At 39.3% G+C, this 13,145-nt stretch overlaps 1 protein-coding gene across 1 annotated transcript; it reads left to right on the top strand.

Annotated features, from left to right (window-relative positions):
- The first annotated feature begins 7,911 nt into the window (after positions 1-7,911).
- LOC124271038 lies at positions 7,912-13,028 on the top strand. The gene is made up of 4 exons (XM_046706099.1): positions 7,912-7,973; positions 9,318-9,530; positions 11,040-11,276; positions 12,581-13,028. Exons 1-4 carry the CDS (start codon positions 7,916-7,918, stop codon positions 12,838-12,840), a joined length of 768 nt encoding a protein of 255 aa, XP_046562055.1. The 5' UTR covers positions 7,912-7,915; the 3' UTR covers positions 12,841-13,028.
- The last annotated feature ends 117 nt before the right edge of the window (positions 13,029-13,145 follow it).

Here is a 13,145-nt window from a genome sequence, read left to right as displayed (position 1 = left end):
ACGTCTTTATATTTGGTATTATAATCCTAATTAGTTTAAATCATACTTGTATGCATTTTGAAACTAAATAAAAAGCAAACGATCTGCTGATACTTATAGTGAATTTATAACAGGACTGTAATATCTAGCCATTTTATAGTTTGCCAATGTGAATCATAATTCGCACACACGCCCTAGTGTATGTTGTCTGTCTCATTACACCTCACGGCGAAAACAATGACTGTTGAATGCTACCACAAATGAATAAAAACAAAATGAAAATATTAAATTAAAACATTAAAGTTATAGGAACAATGTCAGGCTATTACCTTGTTCGAGGAATGTATCCATCAATATCCACAAAAACGAGTGAAATGCCATTCATCTGCAGCTGTTCCAAGAGATGTGTCTAATATACGAAAAAGTGACATATCGTTTCAGGTATTTCACATTGATGTATAGGTTCACTGGTCACCCAAGATAGCACACCTGGCAACTAATTGCATGATGTCCGCCTTTCTTTAAAAAAGTAATTTAGTTAGCCAGTAATGAGCAATCAATCAATGTATTGGCGGTTAATCGCAGTAAATCTACATACATAAACACTACCTTTTGACAAATCCGCTGCGTGTTATCGGTTAATCCTTTGATCGATGTTTATAATGTTGACTATTTACTCCAGACACAAGAAATGCCAAGTGGGAACCTTTGTCAGGTAATCTAAGTGGCGTTACCACTAATTATACCCGTTATAAATTTTTAACTGACCATCAAGTGAATGATGACAAATAACTTGTAGGTTTGTACCACCTTACACGGGTTACAACAAGGGAGTATTACTTGCTGTATTGCATGCCATTTTATTTGCATGTGAAAACTTATGGGCCGACACTGTTTTGAGAATACAAACAAAACTTCATTGTTGCATAAAAATGCATATAAGCATTTGCTGTGAGCTAAAACTGTATGTACCTATTTACCTAAGTAAACTTTCAGATTGTTCTAGCAATGGCAAAGTAGGGCTGTTTAGTTTACGGATTCAAGTAAATCAAATGTCAATTTCTAATATCATACGTAATAGACGTCATATTTTTACATGACATGATTAAATATCGAGGTAAAAAACACAGAAATGGGATCAATTTGGATCAGTCATTATACCATCCAGGCATTAGAAAACCTGAAAAAGCCCACACTGCTTTGATACTTTATTACAATCAGACAAGAACTACCGGGGATATTTTCAAATAACTGCATCTGATGGGCATCCACCCTTCTTAATGTCGCACTGTTTAGGTTGAAGAAATTAACCATAACCGTGATGAGCGAGGCTGATCATCGTTTTCACCTAGCGACACCAAGCGATTTTGACAGAATCGTGGATGAAAACAAGTTGTAACTCGGAACCTAGGCAAAGCAAGAGACAAAATTAAATGACAGTAGATTGTGAGAACATATAGCTTTCATTTTTTACAACAGTTGTCCCGATTTCAGGTTTATACAAACCTGTAAACAAGATAATTTACCCTCTGAAATGTACATGAATTCTGCATCGGTCTTCATATCTATTCCTCATATGACGCCACTGAGACGTGCCGCTCTGATTGGTTGAAATTTCGTTCGCGGGTGAGAATTGTGCAGTGTTTTCAAAAAGGTCGATTTAAGTTAATTAAAGATCGAAATGAGTAGTTTTAATGACGGAGTTTCATTTATAACGATGCCAATTAGTGATTTATGTATTTGTACCCCCCTAAAGTATATGTGATCTTTAATATAAGAAAGTGATCTCGCTCGGAAAAAAACTAGGCATGACGACAAGAAACATTCACCCAGAACACACGCCGTAGCATTTGCGTAAGACGACATGCCTGCCTCACAAATGCCAAAATACAAGGCTTCAGAAGGTATTGCTTCCGAAAACAGCGTTTAAAAATACACGTTTGAAGCATACAATTACCAGGCATCAAACACGTAACAATAACCAATACGACCCCTGCTGTTGTCACACATACACTTCCATATAACGCTAAATGCATTAAGATTTCTTACTGTCAACGTAACAATAAGCGATTAACGTATGGAGTCAATATTTGTCATTAGGGGGGTGAATAAATACATACATAGCCAGATAAAGCTGCCTCGATGCTGTGTCATCGTTATGATTCTACACCGAGATGACAGTTAACGATGATATTGACTTCTGTCACTGTATGTACACAAAGGGTAGCCTGAATTAAATGCAGTCTTCAACGCATTTAATCATGTGATATAAGTGTGATCGCAGTGGAAGCCTGCCCCGCATGTGTGTGTGTGTGTGTGTGTGTGTGTGTGTGTGTGTGTGTGTGTGTGTGTGTGTGTGTGTGTGTGTGTGTGTGTGTGTGTGTGTGTGTGTGTGTGTGTGTGTGTGTGTGTGTGTGTGTGTGTGTGTGTGTGTGTGTGTGTATTTTAGGAATATGTTTAATTGGATTTCTAGTATAAACAACCTTGACCAGCTATCAAGTGCTTGGTTTCATTCAAGAGAGACAACTCCGTTAATCCCTTTTCATTAGTTTGTGTTATCCCCCTTCGTTTACTTGCTAGCAGACGACATTTTCAGTGATCCTCAGTATGGATGAGTTAGAGAAGAGGAAGTTGATTTTAGAGTATTATAACAAGGACATCAGATCAGCTAAAGTGATTTCAAGAAGAACAGGCTTCCTTTAGTCCACTGATTATCATGTTTTGAAAAATATTGCAAATGGATACGGCATTGAGCACCAAGGAGGCGCAGGTAGGCCCAGAAAATTGACTGTCGGTGACAGGAGGCGGCTTGGTATTTTTGTTTCTAAAAACAAACGAAGGCGTTTAGAAAACTTAAGGCTGGATATGATTGATAGAGGAACTGCGGCTGTCTGTAAGGAGACTAGTAGAACTGAGCTGCATGCAATTGGTTGGCAGAAAAGTCGAGGAATTTCATCACCGATAATGAAACCTGAACAAAAGGAGCGAAGGTTGAACTGGTGCTTACAGCATAGAAATTTTAACTGGGACAATGTGATTTTCTCAGATGAAAGTTCTGTGTGGCTGTTTCCTAATACACTGAAATTCTTGACGAAAGAAGCTGAAAAAACTTTGTATCTGCGCCCAAAGTACAGTCCGAAGGTTAACGTGTGGGGTGGCATATCTGTGTTAGGGGCAACGCCCCTCTGTGTATTTGAAGGGAATATGAACAGTGAGCGGTACACAGATATTGTCGAGGGACATTTACTTCCATCTGCTCACATGTTCTATGGAAATTGTTGGATTTTCCAGCAGGACAACGACTCAAAACATCGTTCAAAGCATTCACAGGCTTGGTTTAGGGCCCAAAATATGACATTATTAGATTGGCCAAGCTATAGCCCTGACCTAAATCTAATAGAAAATGTTTGGGGACTTATGAAGGAAAGTGTCAATCAGAAAAATCTGACAAATATTTCTGAAATGAAAAAAGAGGTGGTCCGATATTGGGACAGCATGGACCACGACTTTCTAACTTCTTTGATCAGGAGTATGCCCAGCCACATTGAAGCCTGCATTGCTGCCCATGGTGACTTGACAAAATACTAACTGTTCACCTGTCTTTGAATCTGGAGTTATGTTCTGCTGATATTCACATTTAATACGTGAGTAATGAGTGAAAAAATTTAAATAATTATAATCTTTAAATTCTCAATAATTTCTGGTTGTACTGTTTGTATGTAATAGTATGGTGTGGCACATATGATGTGGTTATGTAGATAAGCCTGGGCTTTGTATGTTGAGGGATGTGTGTGTGTGTGTTTATAGGCAAGTAGGTGTGTAGGTGTGTCTGTGTGTATGAATTATATGTATTATATGCAAGCATGTATTGATGGGTGTGTGTATGGATTGGTGTGTGTGGGTGAATGTAGGTATGTATGTATGTAGGTATCTATGTACGTATGTAACGATGTCAGTATCAATGCATGTATCTATGTACGTATCTAGATGCATATATTTATGCGAACAATGTCTCTTCTTTATGCATTTTAAATATTGTAATATTCCTTTTTAAGGTGTCATTTCGGCCTCTCGACGCCTGGTGTTTGTATTTTACATGTTGTACTAAGATGCCTCATAATTTGTAACACATGACAATATAATAAACCACTATTATTATGTTTTACAGATTAAAGATGAAAATGCAGCAAAGAGGGTTCGGGTGATCCTGGCACAGTTAGCCTGGTAAGGCTCATCATCAGCTCAGGGCCCTTGCCCCCTCTACACGCAGCCCAGACAGCAAATGGGACTTCTCTTAGGAAATACTGCCCAGTCGAACCAACCAAGAACTTTCCGGAGAATATGAAGGCTCCCCAACACTACAGCCTTCTGCATCACCCAGAGTGTCAGTAGGACTGTACTCCCGGTGGAGAACCCGGGCACTCTTCTGATCTGCACCAAGAGATCAGGAGATACCAAACCAAGGGCACCGAGAACAATGGGGAGCCTGACGACAGTGTACTTGGGATGCAAGCAAGACATTTCAAAGGCGAGGTCCGCATATTTATCATGCTTATCACATCGGTGTCAAAAGGGACAGAAAATTCAATGATATAAATGTATTCATTGGCTTTATCAAAAAGGACAAGATCAGGTCCGTTGGCAGGAATTCTTATGAGGCTGTATATGGGCCTGTTCCTGAGAAGTTTGAAAGCATTAATTTCCATGACGCCCTGGACATGTTCAGGGTCGTACCATGGATGGACCTCGGAGTCAAAGCCACAGGAATGGCGAAGACGATAGTAAAAGCAGCAAGCCATGACATCATGTCGTTTCAGATATGAGGTTTGTGCCAAGGAAGGGCATCCACTGACAAGGTGTTGGAGAGTCTCTGTAAATTCATTACACAGTCTGCATTTCATGTTAATATTTTCTTAAAGAATCACATTTTGCGATTACGAGTGGGAGGTGACTGGTCCTGAGCAGCAAAAAGAAAGCCCTCGGTTATTACTATTTTATTTCTCTACACGCAGCCCAGACAGCGAATGGGACTTCTCCCAGGAAACGCTGCCTAGTCGAACCCACCAAGAACTTTCCGGAGAATATGAAGGCTCCCCAACACTGCAGACTTCTGCATTACCCAGAGTGTCAGAAGGGCTGTACTCCCGGTGGAGAACCCGAGCACCCTCCTGATCTGCGCCAAGACATCAGGAGGTACCAAACCAAGGGCACCGAGAACAATGGGGAGCCTGACTACTAGTAGTAGTAGTAGTAGTAGTAGTATAAGTAACGAAATTCTTTTGGGGGATATTTTGCGCATCACCTTTTGCTAGATAAGACTTCCAGCATATGATATAAACAATTTATGAAAATACAGATAAGGAGCAAGGTACATTAAGATATCAATCGAATTTTACTTCATATTATTGTGAGGTCATGCCTTTTCTCCCCACGCATATACTTCCAAACACGTAATTGCGTCTGTATTGATTGAAGCTGTAAACATGCCCTGAACTGTCATTGATTGTTGTTCAGAATGTAAGGCTTCCTACCCTTTTCATGATAATTATCAGTAACATATATCGTCTCCAGTGTAGCTTGTTCATCTCAATTGATGTTACGCATGCATAAGAATTTGTCAACATGGGTATGTACCAAGGGTGTCCGCCCGGGAAAGCTACATTTGCAAAATACCAATTGCCGCTAAAACCACACTTTTAGCATGGATGTAAACATAATATCGTGGGCAACAATAGCTCTTATCTCAAACAGTCATCAGAAAATGGTAAAACATTGAATTCTTTTGACCCTTCCCATACATTAAAATGCTTCAAAGCAATAATTTGTTGAATAATCATAAATAATTCGTAAAAGGTGTTTGAGTACCTACGCGCGGCAGTTAGTTTGCGTGATCTGGACTTTTCTCCACGAACAATTCAACTAGGTTTCTAGATTTTACATAATGATATTTCAATATTTGATACCCATTTTGTATACGGTAACATGGATTAGCTAATAGCGGATTGTCGGGAGAGCTACATTCAGACGATCATTCAACCATGCCCTTTGCTGTTGATGCTTCAATGTGGCTTTCCCGGGCTATAGCCGTATCAAGGGTGCTTGCGAATTTACATTACTCTTCTGTGTTGATCCAGTCATTAAAATAATGTAGATCCATCAGGATTCAAGGAAACTTCAGAGTGGTTCAGAAATGGAAATTTGTACAGTAAACCACCGTCGAAGGGTCCAAGATTATAGTTCATTTTTACCGCAGTTTGTTATGCAAAGTTCGACTAAAACATACGTCGACGGAACAAAAACACTTCGATATATCCGACAATTCGTTATATTCATGTTCATTATTTACTCAATGCAAAATATATACTGACACCCAAACAAAACAGTGTTAAACTTTCAATGCCGCGAACGAAATGTTATTACATGGAAAAAAGAATGATTCAAGGTACCTGGTATCATCACTATCAGCCACAACACAACTGGACATTCACAAGCAAGTTCACGTGGTCAGTAGCGAGTGGAGGCACCATGTGCATTGATGCAGATCAAAAAACGTCGATGAAAGTCCTTAGGAAGATATTGCCAGCATTGTTTGAGAATACGTAAGACGTTGCTCTATGTAATGCCTTAAGTGTTCAATGTGTGACAAGGCAGAGTATCTTACGGGCCAGACTAATACATTAAAATGTTTTCGAACAACGTGTGGTCTTGCATTATCGTGCATTTCTCAAATTCAACATCGAAATACAAGCGTACCTTCGAAACAATGATCTTAGCCTTCAACTTTGGTGTTTCCTAAAGTTTCTTTCTTCTGATTAAGATAATGTGAAATGATACATCAGTTACCTGTTTAGGCACCGTTAATCAAAACGGTCACTCATTTTCTCCGTATTCCTGGATTTTGTGAAGGCAGGATTGCAGGAAATGCTTAAAAATCCTGCACTTCTTTCTAATTGATCAACTTTTAAATCGTAAGGCATGATTTATCAACAACCTGTTTTCAGAACATCTACTTTGGAAAATGATTATGAGGGAAAATGTGTGAGGGAGTGAGTTGAGATTTACCGTCACGTTAACAAAATTTCATCCATGTCGAGTCTAAAACAAGTTTGGAATTCTCCATAAATACATGTAAATCACAAAAAGCCTGTCAACGAAGGACAGTAAACAACTAGAATATCATAGCTATAAATATAAAACTAGCATGCACATTTAAAATATTTCAACTACAGAAAACATTACAATATAAAAAACAGGCTATAGATTGCCAACAACTGAAGGTAGATCACCATACTAGGGCCATGGGGACTTACAGTACATTTCCTTCCTGCATGGACCCTAGCTGGATTTACACCATCCATTCAGACTTTAGCAAGTTTACACAATCTAGCCATAATAAAATAACACAAATTCTACGATTAAAACGCTGGCAATGATAAATCTACGTTGAATGTGGTGTACCCTCCCTCTCTTTAGAAAATGAAATTATAATCAACACACAAAATGCTGATATAACATCACGATGAAGAGATGTGCATGATGTTCAACTGTCTCAAATGTAACTGGGAAGGTCTTTCAGTACAAGTGGCACTTACTTCATCAGCTTACGGCATATTCCCGACTATGTCGATTAGTGTTCAAATTTCACCGACGCCGTCATATTATCCCTTTTGTATGTTTTAATGATCAGACATTAATAACCAAGATTCGTCATAAAAAAATCTGCCGCTCTGTCTCTTAGTAACAAACAGAAGAAGGAAACATATGTAAATCAATACTCGGTGTTATGAAATGAGTTAAATATATGTATCAAAGTCTATAATCGTTTTTTGAAATTGATCTTGGTTTTGTCTGCATCATGGATTTCCTCAACTCGTATATACACGAACCATCGGCCTCTGATTACTGTGCATCCACAAAAAGGTTCAGAAGAGGAATCATGATGACGCTAACTGACAAGAACCTGCTGTTCACTCTTTGCTATGTCCTGCTCGAAGGTATGTTTCCATTCTTATTCTGACAAATGTGCCACCACATATAGCCACAGTGTTTGGTCACTTTACTCAAAAACTACAAGTACAATCGTTTTCTTATTTGGCCACCTGGCCATTCACTGGTAGTGACGCCATGCACATTTGCATGGCCAGGTGGCTGTTCCGATTAGTCACCTATTGCCCCTGACAGTTAAGATGTTTTTGTGTCTTGACATAATGATATCTATTATAGACAACGTTTTTGTTATTAAATCATAATTAATAAAATTCAAACTTCACAATAATAGAACAATTATAATGCATCATGCCAAATTAGAAAACGATTGTACATGTAGTTTTTGAGTAAAGTGACCAAACACCGTAACGAAAAAAATTCTGCCAGACTATACCTGTCTCAAAGATTAACTTTAATCATTGATCGAATCAACAAATTCGTAATCGCTAAGGAGGACAGAAGAGATTAAAGCTCAACAGCGTCAAACATTTGTGTTTTCCAAAACGGTACACCTTTATGTCACACGCCAAAGGTACGGCGTTATCTTTGGGACTTTCATCACACGGCCTTGAGATCATAGATATGGTAGCATTATTATCCTTAAGGGTTCAAGACAATTGGCGAAAGGTAAAAGCAAATGCCATCTGAAGTTTACTGCGAACTCAGTGTGACAAATGATCAGAGACAGATTATTCTACCATGACAACAGTAAATACTGGATTGTGATTTGTTAATCATAGCCATTCAGAAGTATATAATCACGTTATATACCTCTGATTTTTCAACACAGTATGTATTTTTTTTAAATCTTCATAACGCTGTTACGGTAGAATGAAGATAAACGTACTGTGTCGGAAAATTAGAGGTATATAACAAAATTATACACCTAATAGCTCTAAATGTTTTATTTAAAACCTCACGCTAGGCTCGGTTTTAAATCAAATTTAGAGCTATTATAATTTCGTTATATACCTCTGATTTTCCAACACAGTATGTTTATCTCCTACTTGTACTCGATTGTAGCAACAGGGACATTTTGTTTACTATATCTAATAACTAAACCTACTGAATCAGCGTCTGTGAACATCGGAATATAAAATAGAAATATTGCATGCTCGACATATACGATAGCATTTTCAGACAAGCAAGCCTGTCGTTGTTGACTTGAGTCGACAGCGTTCCGTCATTAAAAGTTAGCATTCGTCATTGCTGTTATGGTCATAAAAACTTGACCTGTCAAACCAAAGAATTACGATGAATCTATAGTGTCTGCTTTGAGATCTTGATCTAAAATGCACTGTATGAACTGGTGGTCGTCCGTTTACGTGTGATGTTACAGTATTTCCTTTCAGGTATTTCGGTACGTAAGGCAGAGAACATTATGCTCGATAAACCCTGTAAAGTCAGTGCCACCTACTGGAACGCTGAATTCGCCAATGACGGTAACAGCCCCGGATCCATACCAGCTAGAACCTGGTCCGGTGTGAATCCCTACTGGCAGGGAGATCTACAGGGATACTTCACTATCCATAACATCTCAGTTACTACAAGTGACAGATCATACGGTGAGTTGCTTCCAGAATACACTTTCTCAAGTTAAATATTTCCCACAAGTAAAGATGCAAGCATATGTCTCAATCCAAAATTTCATCAAACACTCTACTCAGACTGAAATGAACCAAAATTATCAACGAGTACATGGGCATGGAGAGTCTTGATATCATGAGAGTGTATGTTTTTGTGCCAACTGGTGAAGTTGTTTATATATACTAACGGAAAAAATAACTGTACATAACATAAAATTACATAAAATAAAAGTTATAAATAAACATATAGCAAAACACTTTGCGTTACATTTGATGTCACTTATCGTGCATGGCACGTGCATTTTGCGCACAATGAACATAATCACTTTTTGCATACCTTTTGAAACCTGAAGTTCAAACACCTAATACTCGAAATTGAAGCACGGTTGATAATTCTCTAGCCTCTGAATGTTGTGGACAACACATGAATTTCAACATATACGTCATGCCACGGCTTACACGATCTAATCTCTATGGAGACGCTTTCAGCATAATTAGAACATGAGAGATTTGTCTCGGACCGGCGGTCCACGCGTGACGTCACGTCAGCAAGACAACTACATTCGGCTGACCCATCTAAGGAAGCGATTCCAGACTGCCAGTTAGACTGCTCGGACCATTCCTGGCTAACGTCCAATCAGTTCCAGGACTGTTCGGGGGCGTTTTTTTTTGTTTTTTTGTTTTGTTTTAATTTTGTCTGCTTTATTTTTATTTTTTTATTTTTTATTTTTATTATTATTATTTTTTTGGGAGGGTGGTGGTGGTGGGGGCGACGGTCTGCAATAAGGCCAGTTTGGCTCCAACGTTACCGACAAGCACGTCTTGACTGGTACAGACAACATCTTCAGTACCGAAGACAAGATTGGGATGGTCTTTTGTTTACTGACTAGTCGAGATTTCCTCTGGACAGTTTACATGGCAGGGCAAGGGTGTACAGACGGCGAGGTGAACAGTATGCTGACACGTGCATTGCTTGACGTCGACTGTTTGGAGGCACAGCTACTTTATTCCAGAAGTTTATATGCTTCTATATGTGTTTATCCGTAACGATCCTGCGATTATAGCGCAACGACAGCTCCTCATAAAGCGATCATTAGCGCTACGACAGACGTACATCTATGATAAAGTATGGGGAGTTACGATCACCTTAGCGCTACCATTGCTTTGAGAAACGGGGAATAGGATCGGGTGGTCAGGTATGCCAAAAGGTAAATCTATCATAAAGTATGGGAGTTACGATCACCTTAGCGCTACGATCGTGGTCAGGTATGCCAATTGCGTAGATCGGTGTGTTCATGTTGTTGCTCACTGGATTGTTTGTCCACACTCGATTATTTACAGCCCGCTGCCGAAGTCAAATAACAAAATCAACAAAAGCAAACTCTATGTGTTTAAGTATGCAGGGTCAGTAGTTACAAATGTCACCAGACACCACACAAAGATGTTCCCAGCAACCTCACTTTTTTATTTTACAAATATTTCGTCAAGCGGAAGCAGATGTGGAGAGTGCGTACGTGGGTGTGTCCACTGATGACAGCATCGCCTGCCCTGACGTGGACATCTTCATCTGCGGCCAGTGTCCAGAAATAGTTGGTCAAAGCGAAACCTTCACGTTCACTTGTTCCCCCCCACGACCAGTGAGATTTGTGAAGGTCTGGAGAAATCTCACTGGACTTTTAATCATTGCGGAAGTTGAGGTGGAAGGCACGCCAGTGAAAAGAAGTGGTAATATACTCTTTTATATACGTTCGTGCGTTCAACTATCCACATTCATCAATCTATAAACTCTTTCATAGTAAAGGCACTATGTAACACCACACTTATCGAAAAATGAATAATGCATTTATCTCATGAGTACTATCAGCCCTCAGGAAAGCTACCACATTAAACCAGTTCGGCAAACACCGACAACACCGCGTGAGACAGTTTTCTATGTACGGAGCAATTGTGTACATTCCATATATGGCAAGTGTTCTCTGTTTGGAAGCTGTTCGCCTCGAAGTTTCAATTATCGATTTCAGGCAAATGGTAAGGGATACTAAATCTCTTATTGCATCGATAGGAAGCTAAAGAGAATACATATGTCCCACTATATATGGTCAAAATATTGTCGAAATGTATGACATTGTGCTTTTAAATGAGAATTTAGAACCCTTCGTGTATATATAATAAAAATGCCTTTGACTAATCATTCCATGTTTCCTGGTGGACATGTGGAGGACTATTAAAACTTGAATCAGAGACAAAATTTATGTCCGATGCAATACCCAATTTGACTTGTACCATACATTCTCATTTTGTTTAGTTTGAATTTTGACTATTCTTTGTACATTTATGATGACATGACAGGCTAACCTTTTCACAAACACCTGTCATGATAGTGATTCATAAACACAGGCTCTGTCACAGACACTTGCTCTGTTACCGTATCTAATTTATTTACAGTCTATTCTTGCGACCAAGCGATATGTATATATGACTACTGTATGTTCCATACATGTATTTAAGTTGTACATTATGATGTAAGCTTGTACCTCTAATGCCACAGAACACTACCGGAGTGTAAATACAGAACACTAAAAACAGTAAAGTTCATGTCAATCACAGACCACCTTCATACAGCTGTAATGTTGCTGGATGTGGCGCTGAACAAACAAACACACACCTAATCACGATATTGACAGACCCGTGAGGGTCTGGGTTAGAATGAAACTTCAGTAACCCATGCTTATCGTAAAAGGCGACTAACGGAATCGGGTGGTCAGGCTCGATGACTTGGTTGACGCGTGTCATCGGTTCCCAATTGCACAGATCGATGCTCATGCTGTTGATCACTGGGTTGTCTGGTCCAGACTCGATTTTTTTCAGACCGCCGCCATATAGCTGGAATATTGCTGAGTGCGGCGTAAAACTAAACTCACTCACTCACGATATTGACATAATTGTACATCGGACATTTGTGGAAAGGGCTGTGGAAAGGGTTTTGTTGCTTCTATTAACGTCTTGAATCGCACGGTGTTTACTTTCAGGAAGCAAGTACATTAAGGAGTTCAACACTAATGTTACAACACCGATGACGTCTCTCACGGCTGCTTCCACCAATGACTGCGGTCTCAAGTGTCACTTGTCCCAGCCTTGCCTGAGTTTCAGCTACCACCCAACAGCTGCTCCCAACTGTCTCCTCACAACAAACCCCGAGGATGCTGGAACAGCAGTCGGATGGACCAAGTACACCATCGAGAAGTGCTCGAGCAAGATCGCCTGTGACCTGACTGATCATTTCAATTAGTACCAGATCCAATCTTTTATTCTTGACACTGCAGAGTTTCAATTTTCGTTGACGTGTTGAATTAACAAATATTACCAGTGGTTTGTTCTGAGGGATCAGGGGAATAAGCCAACTTACAATCAATCCATGTCATTGTTTTGACATAAATTGAATACTTGGGACACAATGCTATTTAAGCGTTTGTGTGGTTTGTGCTGTACTGTTCATGTGTACGCTTGGTCGGAGATAATTATTAGCCACATTATATGAATGAAGGAGTCAAATCACATAAGAATTTAGCATAATCATGATATTGGTATTTAACA

Source organism: Haliotis rubra, unplaced genomic scaffold, assembly GCF_003918875.1.
Source record: "Haliotis rubra isolate DU_JTF1 unplaced genomic scaffold, ASM391887v1 Scf1021, whole genome shotgun sequence".
Lineage (NCBI taxonomy): Eukaryota > Metazoa > Mollusca > Gastropoda > Lepetellida > Haliotidae > Haliotis > Haliotis rubra.
The sequence above is the reverse complement of the archived record's forward strand: the minus strand, read 5'-3'. Positions and strand labels throughout refer to the sequence as shown.

What these genes read in the sequence shown, in the direction of transcription:
- LOC124271038 (XM_046706099.1), top strand. Translation starts at nt 7,916, where the DNA reads ATGATGACGCTAACTGACAAGAACCTGCTGTTCACTCTTTGCTATGTC. An exon ending in TTGCTATGTCCTGCTCGAAG is followed by an intron (nt 7,974 to 9,317) that starts GTATGTTTCCAT and finishes ATTTCCTTTCAG; the next exon opens with GTATTTCGGTACGTAAGGCA. An exon ending in TACAAGTGACAGATCATACG is followed by an intron (nt 9,531 to 11,039) that starts GTGAGTTGCTTC and finishes TATTTCGTCAAG; the next exon opens with CGGAAGCAGATGTGGAGAGT.